Source organism: Lynx rufus, unplaced genomic scaffold, assembly GCF_022079265.1.
Source record: "Lynx rufus isolate CCGP_SWC_20201006 ecotype Redwood Valley unplaced genomic scaffold, mLynRuf1.p SCAF_9, whole genome shotgun sequence".
In the NCBI taxonomy this organism is placed as follows: domain Eukaryota; kingdom Metazoa; phylum Chordata; class Mammalia; order Carnivora; family Felidae; genus Lynx; species Lynx rufus.
In genome coordinates, this window is record NW_025814897.1 from 88,071,255 (window position 1) to 88,087,136 (window position 15,882).

The 15,882-nt window shown below is 46.8% G+C and overlaps 1 protein-coding gene across 1 annotated transcript; it reads right to left on the reverse strand.

The window, feature by feature from the left end:
* Positions 1–4,837: 4,837 nt before the first annotated feature.
* On the reverse strand, positions 4,838–15,174 carry LMO2 (LIM domain only 2). Its single transcript, XM_047071002.1, has 4 exons — positions 15,140–15,174; positions 14,783–15,011; positions 10,659–10,874; positions 4,838–5,828 (listed from the first exon to the last, which is right to left on the reverse strand). Exons 1-4 carry the CDS (start codon positions 15,144–15,146, stop codon positions 5,609–5,611), a joined length of 672 nt encoding a protein of 223 aa, XP_046926958.1. The 5' UTR covers positions 15,147–15,174; the 3' UTR covers positions 4,838–5,608.
* Positions 15,175–15,882: the final 708 nt, after the last annotated feature.

The window sequence follows — 15,882 nt, forward strand, 5'->3', positions numbered from 1 at the left end:
GGTAGAGAATGGAAGTGACCTTACTGCTTTGAAACTTGTTTTAACTCCTTGCTTAGATCTATGTACAAAACATTATAGCTCAGATTCCTAGTCCTATAATACACACATTTCAGAGCCAGATGATTAAATCTTGATCCTAATTACAAAGGAAATGCAGAATTTGCAGTCAGCTCATTTTATAAGGTTAAGAAATAACCTGTTTCAAAAAGTGGCACTAAGTGAATCCTCCTAAGCACATCATTCACATTATGTGCGTGTGTGTGTGTGTGTGTGTTGGCGGGGGGGGATTGCTTGCTTGAGACACATGACCTTTGTTTCTAAGATCAAAAGTACATTAAAATTGTGACAAATGGATAGTATTGTATCACTGACTTTTAATCTATATTTTTTCTCTCTCCTATTTGTCTCCTAGTTGAACCCAAAGTCCAAAACAAATAAAGGTTAAATTCCTGAGTTTTAAAAACACTATTTGTAAATAGTATCAAACTTATATAAAGTTGCAAGAATAAAAATATATACTTGTATATCTTTTATCTAGATTTGCCTGTTAACATTTTACCCCCTTTGCTTTACCATTTATTCACACCCCCCATACACACACACCTATTTTTCTCAATCATTTGAGATTAAGTTACATATATCATGACCCTCTACTCCCAAACATTTCAGTGTGTATTTCCTAATAATAGGGATATTCTTTTTATAAATTTTTTTTTCAACGTTTATTTATTTTTGGGACAGAGCGATACAGAGCATGAACGGGGGAGGGGCAGAGAGAGAGGGAGACACAGAATCAGAAACAGGCTCCAGGCTCTGAGCCATCAGCCCAGAGCCTGACGCGGGGCTCGAATTCACGGAGCGCGAGATCGTGACCTGGCTGAAGTCGGACGCTTAACCGACTGCGCCACCCAGGCGCCCCGGGATATTCTTTTATATAACCGTAGTATAGTTGTCACCTCAGTAAATTTAGTATTTGTGTAATACTTTGAACTAATCTACTCTTTCATATTCCGGTTTTATCAATTGACCTAATGATGTCCTTCATAGTATTTTTTTCTCCTCCAGGATTGGATTCAGTGAAGGGCCATGTATTGGATTTAGTTGTCAAGTTTCCTTAGACTTCTTTCATCTGGGACATTTCCACACCCTTTCTCGTATGACATTGGCACTTTTGAGGATAGAGTCCATCTTCCCTGTCTTTTTAAAAAATACAAAGTTCATCATTTTGAGTTTGTCTGAAAATTTGTCTCATAACTAAATTGAGGTTATACCTTCTTGGCCAGAATACTAAAACGAATGATGTTGTGTCCCTTACAGAGTATCACATCTGGAGGCACACAACGTCCGTCCTCCCCTCATTGATCACCTGGTCAAGGGGTTATCCAATTTCTCCACGGTGTAATTACTGGTTTCTCCCCTTGCAACTAATAAGCAATATATGGGAAGGCACTTTAAGACCATCCAAATATCCTGCTCTTTTCTGTTGAAATTTAGCAACTATTGATGATTCTCGTTTGATTCAGTCATCTTACTGTGATAGTTGCAATTGGTCTTCCAACTCCCCTGTTGTCTTCACATTTGCCAGCTGATACTCAAGATTCTGCTGTGAGCAAGAGTCTCCCCTTTTCTCCATTTACTTACTAGTCCTGTGAACTCACAGACTCTTGCCCCCCCCCCATGGTTTACAACTCATTACTGTACTTAATTATTTTGTTAGTCAAATTGTCCCAGATTTGGCCATTGATAGCTCTTTCAAGCTGGCTTCTTTGTTCTTGTGACATTCCTATATCCCCTTCTACCCCCCCCCTTTTAGTACTTCCTTCCTTACTGGCCTAATGAGATATTCCAAGCCCATCTTGCTCCCTCCCTCCCACCCCTACCCCCAGATTCCTTGGTTTTGATTTTGATTTGCCATTTGGTCCCCAAATTGCAGAAAACTTATCTGCTCTATTTATTTCCTCACCAGCTTCAGCTCCTCTCCAGCCCAAACCCCACCACCACCATGAAAACTCTGGGCTTACCTGACTACTTGCTCTGCAAGGTCAAGGTTTCTGAGTCTTTGCTCTTGCCTTGTCACCCCCTTCCTGGTCCAAGGTCATTTCAAATGTGATTTCCTCTTTACTCCAGGTAGCCACCTCTGGGCCAATTTAATTGTTTCCTTATCTATGTTTCCATAGCACTTTTTACATATCTTTATTATGGTGCTAATCTTGTGCTATTATGCTTTGGTTACATTTCTGGCTAGACCGAATTCAAATATTTTTGAATAGCCTGGGGAGAAAGGTATTAATTTTCCTTATTTTGCAGATGAGAAACTTGAGGTTCAGAGAGGTGAGCCTGAGAAAGAGGCAGCGGAACACAGGGCGAAAGTCCTCAGTGACAGCTTACTTATGTCATTTATTACCTGTAGGACTGTAGGCAAGTTACTACACTTGTCTGTGCTTCAGTTTCCCTGGCAGTAAAATGTGGATGATAATAAATAGAAACTGCCACATAGGGCTGTTATGTGGATTAAGAGTTAATATTTGTAAAGCACCTAGAATAGTGCCTGGCACATGGTAAGTGGTATGTAAGTGTTTGTTAAGTAAATAAAGTCATGTCACTGCAATTCAAATCCAAGTCTTCCTATGCTAAAGTTCCTAGCCACGGCTCTATTTTAACTTTGCAGGAATCCAATACTCCTGAGAAGCAGTGGTTCTATTAGAGACAACAATAAAATGAAGCTGGTTCAGGATACAAGACATTAATGAGATAAAAGGAAGCAAAATGTTCCAGCAAACTGCTGAATTAAGTCATAGACCAGGGAAGGGAGCAGGTGTCTGTTTCTCCTAAGTCTGGGTCTAGGGCACACAGGTGACACACTCAGGCAAGGGCCACAGGTAGAAGCTGGTCCCTCATGAAGTCCCTTTATGTGTTTTTGTTTTTTTCTCTTAAGTCCATTGTGGGTTAGACATTTGGGCCCTTGGGGTAACTTGCCACAAAGACTCTACCTGTGCATTCACCATTGTGCAAGATGGAACCATTGACACATGGAAAATATTCATGATTGCTTTATTGAGGATGGCAAAGCTATTGGCTGAGTTTTTGAAACTTGTGTTGTCCTACAATGGGGATTAAGAATAAAGCTCATACTACAAAGCAAGAATCATTTTTACTTTGCCCTAATGCCACCCACAAGATAGTTACATAGCTAATATATATATTATATATATAATCATTATAATTAATGTTGATATGGTTAAAAATGGTAGATTGCATTGTGATTGATCTGATAGATCACAACTGTTAGCCGAGTGACAAAATTATGCATAACTTTTCAGGTTAGGGGCCATGAGTAGACAGTGCTTGTCCACATGTGGGAAAGCTACTGTTTAACCTTTATGTCAAATATTAACTATTAACAACCTAAGAGCACATGATCTGCCTAACTCTGGAATGTTTGAGAACAGTCATTTTCAAACCTGAGCGTGAGTCAAAATCATCTTCAGGGCTTGTTAAAGCACAGATTGCTTAACCCCATTTCGAGTTTCTGATTCACTCTGTCTGGGGTAGAACTCATGAACCTCCATTTTTAATACATAACTTTTAGTGAAGTTTAATCTTTTAATTAAAAAAATTTTTAGTAAATCACTTCATTTCAAGCGATGCTGATACTGCTGGTTCAGGGACCACAATTCAAGAACCACATTCCTTCTATTGATTTAGAACAAACATTCCCTTCACTGGCAGCAAGTTATCCCCACCTGAGTTGCAATGCAATATAACCAGACTTCCCTTTTTTATTAAAAAATTTTTCTTAATGTTTATTTTTGAGAGAAAAAGAGAGTGTGTGAGCAGGGAAGGGGCGGAGAGGGAGGGAGACACAGGAAACAGAAGCAGGCTCCAGCCTCTGAGCTATCAGCACAGAGCCTGATGTGGGACTCGAACCCAAAACTGTGAGATCATGACCTGAGCCAAAGTTGGCTACTTAACCGACTGGGCCACCCAGACTCCCCTAATTAGACTTCCTTTAAATAGGCCACCTTAAAGCAGTCAAATTTCCTAACTGCCCTAGCATTTTATATACCAAGAGCCATTACTTATTTCTCCTCTAGAAGAAAAAACAAACAAACCTTAACAGGAATGCCACAGTTAATTAACTATGGCATTAGATGCAGATTTCTGATGTCTTGATAATTAAACACATTAAGACTTCTTGGTGCTTGCCAATATTTTTATGAAACAACCGAGAAGTATATCCACCTAGGTTTGTCTCTCACTAGGATGGATTTGAACTAGCGAGCAGAGAGGTGATGGCCAGCAGGTGGCGCTCTGAGTCAGTTCGTGGCGGCCTGCAGAGGGTGGAAGGCAAAGGCAGAAGGCAAGATGGCCTGCTTTAAATCCTCAAAGTAAGGGTCCTCTTAACCACTTGTCATAAAATACCCTGAGACACACGTCTTGGAAAATCGAAGTGTCAAGCTCAGCATCTTTGCCACATTTCAAGCTAGGTAATTACCTTCTCTCCCAAAGGGAATCTGTTTTATGTATTTGTGTCCTTTCTAGGTTACAGGTTTCCCAAAGGCAATGATCTTGCCTTCCGTTCATTCTATACAATGCTGAAGTGAAATGCTCATTTTACAATAACAATTTAATTATTCTACATCCCTCTGAGCTACATGATGACCTGTTATATAATTGCTAGTAATACAGAAACGTGCCTGCCTCATATAAACCCTAGCAATAAATGGGAAGTTTTTATCTGACCTAAAAGTAAATTGCTTATTTACTTCTCCTTTACAGTATAAAAAGTCATTTTCCTGCCAACCCAAATTCTAAGTCATAATCAAGTAAACAACACTTCATTTTAGTCTGTCATTTTTATTGTCTGCAGAGTTTTTTTTTTTAACTACACACAGCAAATACTTTGATATAATCTAAGATAATAAAATAGTTGAACAACTTTTGTTTTTAGATTTACATTCGTATAGAAACAATCTGTGGAACTCCTCACCTCAAAACCAGGGTGTCTAAAAACGGTGATTCATTAGCATTGCTTTAAATAATTGTTTGGTTAAAAGTTGCAGTTTCCATTCTCAACTGAAATGTGTCTCCACACAGTTTCCCTTGGGTCCAAAGCTTAAGGCCTTGGGAAGGTGGCCAAGAAGAAAGGATGGCCACTCTCCTCTCTGTCCTTCCCTTGTGTGGAGGACAGTGATTGGAGCAGGGCTGTCATAAAAGCCAGGAAGAAAAGAAATCAATTGCACATCTCTAATTGTCAAGGGTCAAGGTCCTTTGCACACGTCCCTCTCCGTAAGTGTGAAGTTCTAGGATGATGGCACGCGCCTGCCTGCCCAACACTCCTTTCCTTTACTAATCTTATCAGTGACTATGCATAGGCGGTGGCCACTGTCCATAAGCTCTCCCTAAAGGCTGATCATCCTGTCATAGTTAAGTCTTGTCCCTTGTATTATGTCACTTGGATGCTGTGGCTTGGTGCCCAGAGAGGGTCCACCATCCCCTAAGAAATGCCTCATCCCACCCTCCAATCCCCAGAGTGCCCAAGAGTGAAGACCCTACGGAGACAGTGACTTCAGTGAAACACCCCTCAGAAATGCTGGGGGACTCGGGCCTAGATCATTCCATTGATCTTAGTCCATTCGTAGATGTCCTGTTCACACACTATGTCGGAGTTGATGAGGAGGTATCTGTCGCCCACACAGAAGTGCTTCTGACAGGCGGCGCATTTGAAACATTCCAGGTGATACACTTTGTCTTTCACTCGCATCGTCATCTCATAGGCACGGATCCGCTTGTCACAGGATGCACAGAGACCATCTTGGCCAAAAAGCCTAGGGGAAAAAACAGAAAGAAAAGCTAAGAAGACGGTGGCAGAGACAATATTGGAAGAAAGGGTTTGAGGATGGGTTCCATACAGGAGGCTCAATTTCCAACAGGTCAGGAAGAAAGGACAAGGTGGGTCCAGGGAGGCTCACAGTGCCTTTCCTAGAGGGAAGGAGGGACTGTGGCATGAGGCTGCAACCCATGGCATTTGTGTTTGGCATAACCTGCCCCTTTTCTGAGCTCTCCCTCTCTGTGGCCACCGGTCCAGGCTGCCCCAGGCCCCTCTTCTGTGGAGAAGTGCCTAGCTGAAGTGATTTAAGTTAAGATGTTAGGCAGTACTGTGTGTCCCTTCCCAGGGGAACTTTCATTTTAGAAGAAGAGCTGGAGTAAACCCCTGGGGACCTTTTGAGAGGGACCTGACCAGGAATGCAATGAAATGGGCATCTTTCTGAGGCTCTCAGATTCTCTCATGTCAACAGCCACTGATTCCACCCATGGGGAGGGCTGGTCTCAAACTCCTCCATAAACTAAAATGGCCACCTCTGCATGACTGTTCGTTGGGGCCCCGGCTTCTGGGAGACAGTGAGAGTTGGATAGAAGACACTCAGCACAGTTAACCGTGCCTCAACAATCTGGGAGATAAGCGGCATCTTTCCACATTGAATGGCAGAGCTTACTTCAAGGTCCTCGCTGCTCCATTGGTGTGAATCTGTGGAGAAACTTTTCTTCCGACGCTGAAATCAAGACTCCCCTAAGTCTCAATCAATCACTTATTTCGAGCAATATTCAATGTCAAGGTGGGAGAGGCAACATGGTGGAGCTCAGTGCAGTGGTTCTTAAGCTGTGGTCCTGGGGCCAGCAGCATTTGCTAGAAATGGGAACTTGCTAGAAATGGGAACTTGCTACAAATGCACATTCTCAAGCCTCCTGATTGAGACACTCTGGGGATGAGGCCTAGCAGTCTGGTTACGGAGCACTTCCAGGTGATTCTGATGCAGGCTGAGGTTTTGCAATCAGCCTGTGAGAGTGGAATAGCGCAAGTACTGGAATCAGAAGACCCAGATTCAGTCCAAGACTACAGCGCAGAGCACTGAGTGGCCTCAGTGGGACCTCAGACTCCCTGAGCTTCTGAAATGGCAGTGACCACAGCATCTACCTCATTATGAGAAGGATCAAACTGAGCATTGTCAAAGCACCAACGGTCAAAGGCTAAGCCAATATTGGTTATGTTTTAACACGTCAGGTGTATTCCCAATGGCGCAGTCCTGCTACAGGAGATCATTTTCACGTGTGCCTGCTAACATGGCATGTTAGCGGGTCCTTTCCACATAAAACATTTTGGACAGTTTTAGGCAAATGCTTCTTACTGGAAGTTCGTATTAACTTCAGAATAGCAGAGAATCAATTGGTGCATTCTGAGAGGCTATGGGGAAGACAGGAGCAATTGACAAATTTTGAAACATTTGGACAGAATTAACGGAATCAAGAAGACGCGGTCTGTGGGTAAAGGGCTGAGAGTTAGAGCCAGGGCCCGGCTAGTTTCCCCCTGAATCCTGCTTTGCATTTGAGGCTCTCTAAGTGTTTTCAAGGCACCACGTGGGAGCAAACTCATTATAGGGGGAAGAACATTTTATCCCAACGTAGCAGATGGTGGAGCTGTAGGAAACTGCCACCTTGGAGGTCACAGAGTGGAAAGACAGTTCTGGTTTTCTGACTATTCAGTAAGTTGAGTTTGGGACTGAGCAGGGATAGACGACTCACAAAACAGTGTGCGTGGAATGAAGCCAACGCCTGGGGTGTGTGACCCTTAAGGAAGGAGAGCATTTATTAAAGGGAAGTTGGGGGTAAATTACAATACACATCAGGCAGTTAATGAGGGGAAGGACAAAGGACTAATATTTGGGAAGCAAGCTCAGGTCTAACTAGCTAGGTGCCCTGGAGCAAATGACATCCTCTCTTCTGGCTTCTGTGTCTCAAGCTGTAAAAGCAAGGGAACTGGGAGAAAAGGTTTCTGCAGCCCCTTCCAGCTCTGGTATTCTGAGATTCCACTAATAGGAAAAATAAACCAGGACTTGACATCTAATTTGAGCATTCACCTCAAGAACCGGTGCCTTAGGCTGGATATCCCTGAAGCAGACCCCGAGGAGGGGAATTATTAAGGATGTATTCTCAGGGGAAACTGGTAAGGCAGCAAGGGAAGCCAGATAGAAGGGGAGGCAGACAAGCAAAGTTGTAATCTCCAGCAAAGTCCCTGGGGGGGGGGGAAGAGGGGGGCGCTCTGGGCCAATGGCACGGGGACTCTGGGGTATGTCTCCAGGTCTGCCGGCTCCAGGCAAGGCTGCAAGGCTTTGGTGCTCCTGCAGTACCAGTCATTGGTTAACGTCAAGGTCCGCTGGGGGTCTGGGGGGCAGTGGGCACACTTCTGGCTCTAACAGAGGTACTGTTGGCTGTTGCAAGTGAAACCACTGTGGAGTGGGGTGCACTGCACACAAAAGTTGGTAGAAAGGGATCCGAGGGAATCTGGGCCCGGCACTGACATTAACAGCTACGATTAGGTTCCCTCCCAGCAACATAACACAGCAGCATCAGGGTTTAGGTCGGCACTGGAGATCTCATAAATATTTGAAGCTAAATGTCTGAAAAGGACTGTAACAGGCAAGTCAGCTGTGGGAAATCCTCAAGAGGAGCAGTTCTCCTGGGGCGGGGTGGGGGGGGCGCAGGAGGAAGACTGAACCCCATCACGGAACCCCCAGAGAGTCACCCCACCCCAACTTGCCTCTTTAAAAGACTGCCAGATATGTTAAGAATGCAAGTAAGCAAGTCCATGGCTAAAGGACCATTCCTGAAGCCAAAGACGGTTTTTCTCCTCTGTCAAGAGGTGTCAATGTCTTAAGCTTTCTCCTGCCCATTTTAATAACAATAATATAAATATTAAAGGATGGCTGGAACCGCCTGCACTAACACAGAGTTAATTAACATGTTGCCTAGGAATGTAGCAGGGAGAAGAATTATTTCGTGTCACCAAGACACAAGTTAATTAACATTGGGTTCTCCCAGACAATTTTTTTTTCCCTCTTCTTTTTAAAAATGCAAAAGATTAACAAGCCCAGGCAGCACTGGGTTTATTCTTGAATGTTATATAAAACCACAGAGATAGGGAGAGGCTGGGGCTCTTTTGACCTTACTCTATCTGCACTGTTTAATAAGATTCAAATGATTTGACAGGGATATAGTCAGGGGGCCCAATGGGGATCATTTACCCGTCTGCTTTCTGCACTGACTTTTGGCAAACTGGTAGCCAGCAAAATCAGGTCTCTGTTTATCCCAGTTCCATTTTCTTGTAACTTAAAAAATGGACCACAATTATAATCATGATCATTGAAAACTCTACTTATTTTCTCTGAACCACCAAGTTTGCAAGGACTTTATTGGAGAATTTAGGGGGGAAAAAGGCACTTATTCTATCAGTCTGGGTAAACAGATAAGCTTCCTTCACCGTGGAATTGCCTGCATTTTTTTTTTTTTTTAATGTAAAAATGCTCTGAGGGCAGGTTTGGGAGGCAGAGGTAGCCTGGCCGCCAAGGGCACTGGAGTCTAAACAAGCTTCCCTGGGTTGGGTGGTCCTAATGTATTACGGCTGCATGCTCCACAGACCCTGTGCCCCAGGAAGATGGCAAAAAACTGACAGCTATACAGTTGAACAGATCTGACAGTAGAGGGCACAGAGTTACCTGCACGGCAGCTAATATGAAATTGGAAATGCTAGAACATTCCGAACCAAGGCACTCGTTGAGTGCTGGGAAACTCACATGGCCAACAGCGTGACCCGGAGCATCAGAGATGTCCTTAGCTCCTGTCTCAGTGGGTGTCCTAGAGTTCCTATTTTTCCTTCCATTCTCCCATCTCTTGTTCATTAGGTAGGAAAAGACTCGATGATCCTGTCATGAGGGTTGGTTGCAAGAGCAGCTAACATCTGTTTGACGTTCACGCACCACGCCAAGAACTTTACACGTATGACCCCATCTAATCCTCGCCGCGTCCTTGGAAGTAGGTGCGGCTATTATCCCCATTTCTATAGATGAGGAGATCAAGGCTGGGGAAGGGTAAGTAGCTTGCCCGAGGTCACACAGCTAGAACGCTGTGTTGTTGGGACTCACACCTACAGCTGACTTCAGAGCTTTTGCCCTGTCACAGTCAAAAGCTTGGAGCTTTCCCGGGCGCCTGGGTGGCTCAGTTAAGCGTCCGACTCTTTAATTTCAGCTCAGGTCATGATCTCACGGTTGGTGGGTTGGAGCCCCGCGTGGGGCTCTGTGCTGACAGTGTAGAGCCTGATTGGGATTCTCTGTCTCCCTCTCTCTCAAAATAAATAAACTTAAAAAAAAAAAAAAAAGCTTGGAGCTTTGAAATGTCTCATCATATAATATTGGGGTCCTACAAAAAATTATTTACAACCCAGATATATGTTTTGAAGCATTCAATGAGCTCCTAAGAACCTACCCTCAAACTGGTCAACTCCAGCACTCCTGGATTCTCCGGCCCGACATGCGTACCCCTCCCCAGTCCTTGTGCCCCACCATGCCCCAGGGGACTTCTATTCAGGGGACTTCTATTCAGCATTTCATGTTTATCATTCTCTCACCTTTAAAAAACTAGTATTTTAGCACAGAGGAATGCGTCCCTGAGAATATGCTCCTCCAGCAGGAGGAGATGCCAACTACTTCTCTGCACAGGGCAGCTAGGCTCAGCCTCTGGCCTGAGTGGAAGAGGTGGACCTACACTCAGATGGTCTGTGGACTGTCCCCTCCCTGCTCTGGGCCCCAGGCGTGGACATAGCGTACCTGAGATAGTCCCTTCGGCAGAGCTTCCGGCCCAGCTTGTAGTAGAGGCGCCGCCCCACCTCGCCCAGCCGGCACCCGCAGAGGTCGCAGCTCAGACAGTCCTCGTGCCAGTACTGGTCGATGGCCTTCAGGAAGTAGCGGTCCCCAATGTTCTGCTGGCAGCCGCCGCATGTCAGCAGGGATGGGGGGATCTGCAGCACTTCATCCACTGGCTCCCTGGAGAGAAGACCAAGCATTAGGGACAACCACATGACAAGCACCGGGAGTCAGGAACTGCTCTGGGCCGAACTGGACAGTTAGGTGCCTGTTGGTGACATCAGGAGAAAGGACGGGGCTCCACATCCTGAGGCTGAACTGCCGAGAGGCCCCGTTAGCCTGAATCAGGCCTGGAGGGAGCTAGGTCTCTCCCCCTCCATGCTATAGAAGTAAATGCAGGGCACCAAGAGGTACACCCCTCGGGGGAGGGGGGGCGGGGTTGTGGCCCCTGCCTGCCGCCCAGCACTTTCTGGGCCTCTCTGCTGTCTTTTTCTTTTTTCCACTCTCCCCTCCTACTCTCCCCTGTATCTTGGCATTTCTCCTTCTTTTCCTCCTCCCATGCCTAGACTCAAGGGCACTGCCAAACCTCAGGGGAGGCACTCCAGGCTAAAAGAGTTACTTGCTTCAGGGACAGCCCACTACCCAGAGGGCTAAAGCTCTACAAATTCCCTGTTGAATGGACCTGCCATCCTAACCCAAGCCCTTCCCAACCGCACAAAGAGCAGAAGTGAGGAAGAAAAAAGAAAGTGATAAAAAAAATTATCTTAGGTTGTTTTGTTTCCCAAATAAAAATGCCATCAGGATATAATAGGAATTCTCATTATCATTAAAATATATATATACATATATGTATATATATATTTTACAGAAATTCCACATCTCATCTTTATTACTGAATGAACCCTTGGAGAAAAATCCCAGGTATTAAGGCCATTGTTAGACTTATAAAGGCCATTAAATAGATCTTTCTGCATGTGAAAATTTTTACAACAGCAAAACTGATTTGGATAAAGCTGATTTAGGAAAGAAAATGAGGAAGGGGCAATGATTATTTTCAAGAGTAGACGGCAATTAAACAGATTCTGAAATCTCCATCCAGGCTTGCTAACAGTGAGCCTGTGTGATATGTGTTCCCTCCTTAAAAGGTGAGACAGTGTCTCGAGTTCACTTTGCTTCCCTGGAATCTGAATACTCCAGTTTTACATTTTAAAATAAATAATTTTATTTGCCAAAAGAAAATAAGAGTGGAAAGAAACATTTCCAGCACCGAATGGGATACAGGAAAAACCTAATACCTGTTGATTTGTAACAATTAACAAGCACTCTTTTGAACCTTACTCAAAGGCAAATCTTTTTTTTTTTTTTAATCTATTATGCTTTAAAAAATGGACTGGCTTCCGATTGTGCAATTCCCAAAGGGAGTTTCCTCCTCCATACCTTGAGGGTATAAATCTTTCTCCTATTTCTGGCTGACACTAATTTGCCAGGTAACCTTGTGCCCTGATTGGTCTGTGCCCATAGAGCTCAGCACCAATTATACTTAGGGACGATGAGACTCAGGTGATCAGTGTTGTAACGCACGCACGCTGACAACTCCAGGTGCCTCTTTATTTTTTTTTTTTTAAATTTTTTTTTTCAACGTTTATTTTATTTTTGGGACAGAGAGAGACAGAGCATGAACGGGGGAGGGGCAGAGAGAGAGGGAGACACAGAATCGGAAACAGGCTCCAGGCTCTGAGCCATCAGCCCAGAGCCTGACGCGGGGCTCGAACTCCCAGACCGCGAGATCGTGACCTGGCTGAAGTCGGACGCTTAACCGACTGCGCCACCCAGGCGCCCCTCCAGGTGCCTCTTTAAAGTGGTCACCTCCCTGTGAATATTTAGGAATACTGAAACCAAGTCCATGCCTTATAGACCAAGTGTAAGGGTCCTTCATAAGATGATCCCTTCTTAGAATAAGAAAATGTGAAACCCAAGTCAGTTTTTTTCTTAAACTGAAGACTTTAAAGAGTTGTAAAAATTCACTGAGGCTTGACTTGCTTTTCTTTGTTTCCACAGGTTATACATAAGGACTGCCATTCTCCCTTCTGAAAGATAATATCCCCAGCATTTCACATGTGTCAGCTCAGAAGCACATGTCCTCTCTTCCCACCGCCCATGGTCTTACTCGGGCTTCCAGAAACACTCGTGGAACCTCGACCACGCTGGATGCCCTGATGCTGATGCTGCCAACCAACTGTGAAAGAGGAGAACTTTCACCTTTCTGGTGCAAAGTTGCCTGGAATTAAAATGATCTGCTCTTGTTACTCACAGGTAAGCGGTAGGGGCCACCCAATGCCTGGTAGAGGAAATCTATCCATTGGTGAATCCTGGCTGGCTTTCTGTCTAAATGTTTCATTTGCAAATGCCTAGGCAAGCTTCTATCTGTAAATTGGAGATGCTGATAGTCAAGGCCCACGTTGGCTTTGAGTAAGTAATCACAGTGAAAAAGCACAAACTTTGAAAAGGGCAAACCTTCAGGGAACTGAAACTTCCAGCTTTATCTTCCAATAAAAGGATTAGTGGCTAAATTCTGTTGATCGAAAAGGCATTAGGCACCAATTCATCCCATTCACTCTTATTGTATTACTGTGGTCTTGCTCAGACTCTGAAAACTCAGGGCTAAGTTGTCATTCCAGATTGATTAAAAAAAAGGGGGGGGTGGTACAGACCACCCTGTAAACCCTGCATCTGCATAGATAGGTTCTTTTAAAAATGAATGTTATTTTTCTCCCGAGAACTTATTTATGGAAGCTGTGTTTTCCTTAGAACCAACCTAGCCCCTTGTAGAACTGGTGTGAGAGCCTTCAAGACTCAACAGTGATGTTTATATTCTCACTGGATCATGGTACTTCCTGTATTTTATAAGAGCATGCTGAGTGTTTATGCTGGTAACGAGGATAAAACCCACGTACATAAACACCATAGCCGGCTGAAACTGGGGGAGGGGGAGACTTCAATCAGGAAAGCACAGTTCCTTTAAAGCAGGAAAAGAAAAGAAAAGAGAAGACAAATGCGTCTTAAAAGCACAAATGGACAAGTCATTAACCAGCTCCTTTGGTCTGTGTAACAAATCCCTTCAAAGGATTAGATGGGGACTTCAAAGGAATAAAAATTCTCAATACCAGACAGCTAATGAATCTTAAAAGGGCATTTGCGCTGACGGGAAAATGATATCTCAAACAACCCTTTCTCCCCTTGTTAACGCTAAAGAATGGTTTGGAGGTATAGGTTGGGAATAGGGGAACGTTCCAAACCAGGACGAGGCTCTGAAAACAAATGTGGCAAATGCTCATTGGAGCTCTGGCTCCCTGACCCCAAACCCTTTGGAGCCCGTGAAAAATGCTATGAGACACCGCTCCCCAGAGTTCACCTATACACAAAATGGTGCACTAACTTTTGAGGTTCACAGGCCTCCCCATCAGTGGACCCCAAGGGAGAGGGAAATACATGTACTCCAATTAACTCCGGATTTAGGGGCTCGAAAGTCTCTGGTGGCCGGAGAGAGCTGCTAGGTGGACGCTCGGACCTCCTCGCCCGCGGGTCCCTGGCGCTACTGGCAGCCGCTCCACCTGCGCACCGCAAAGGGGGCCGTCGGGGACTCGGGAGGCCTCTGCTTGGAATGTCCCCCTTTCCAGGATCAAATGGACAAAGAGAATGGGGACCGAGAAAGCGAGGGGGGAGAAGGAAGTAGAACCAAGCCCGGCACGCTCTCGGGACTGCACCTGCGCACCTCCAATCTCCCCTTGTGCCTGCTCCGGTGTAAACTTTCTGGCCCGCGGTGGCTTTGAGGTGCGTCCCGGGTAGCCGAGAAGGGCCCGCAGAGGTGCCAGGCCGACCCCCTCTCCCTGCCGCTGGTGGCCCAGCCCCTCTCCCAGTGCCCCCCGAGCCACCCGCGAGGAAGGGGGAGCCCTGCTCCAGGCGAAGGGAGCCAAGGGCACGCTGCGGGCGCGCACCTGAAACCTCGCCCGCCGCCCGCGCCACCCTGCAGCCCTGGGGCGCGAGGCCGTGGTCATCGTGGGTGGCAGGGGCAGGGGAGCCACACTTACTCAGACGGGTCCAGGCTCTTCCTCTCGATGGCTGAGGACATTGGGGAGGGAGGTGGCGTGCCAAGCGGCGGGGGCGCTCCCTTTGTGGCGCGGGGCTGGCCGGCTGCCGGGGCTCGGACCCCCTCGGGTGCTCGGGCGCCGCCGCCGCCGCCGCTCCTGCACCTCCTCTTGCTCCGGCGCTCCGGCGGCGAGCTCGCCCCTCCGCGCTCAAGGACAGTCACCGCGCTCCCTTCAAACGCCAAAGAGAGAGAGCGAATCACCGGGCTGCCGGCGCGCCGCGGCCGAGGCGGGGACCGGGGCGCGCAGCCTGGCCCCAGCGGCTGCAGCTGCTGCTGCTGCTGCTGCTCAGGACTTAACCTTCCATCCCGGTCCCGCCGCCGCCGCCGCCACCGCCGCCGCCGCCGCCGCCACCGCCACCGCCAGGTCCGGCTCGGCTTGCGCGCTGTCGCCGGCTCCGCGCCGCCCGCGGGGATCGTGCGCGCCCGCCCGGCCGCCCCGAGTCCCTCGCACCTATGGCCCGGGTCGCGGCGCGCGGCTCGCCGCCGAGGGCTGGGAGGGGGCGGCGGCCTGGGGGCGGGGAGGGGACCGTGCCTCTCTCCCCGGGCTCCCTCCTCTCTCGGGAAGGTCTATTTTCGCTCAGCTTCCCTCTGTCTCTGGTTTCATTTCCTTTTTCCTGATCACGATTCAAATACAATAGAAGGAAATCACATTTAAAGAGACAGCTGCCCGGTCCCCCCCCCCCTTTTTTTTAACGGGGCTCCTGGGGATTAGCAATACAAACAGCAGCAGCATCAGGACTGACTTGCTTCTTAAAGGGGCCAGCGTCGGGGACAGGCAGAGTCGCTCAGTGAACACCTCTCCTTACAGAGGCGGCTGGGTTGCCTCTAAATCGTTCTTCAGGGCTTCCCCCCTTCGGCGTTTCCCTTTTGGTTAACTAAGACTGAAAGTAACCAGCAGGCCGCTCAAGGAAGAAAGAAAAGACAAGAACGTGAGATAAGCACATACAGAAATGCCAGCGTCCCGAGTGGCTTTCGCGCCCGTCCGGGGTTCGAGGTCCCAGGTCCTCAGACACCGTGCGCGGGGCTGCCACGGACAGCGCG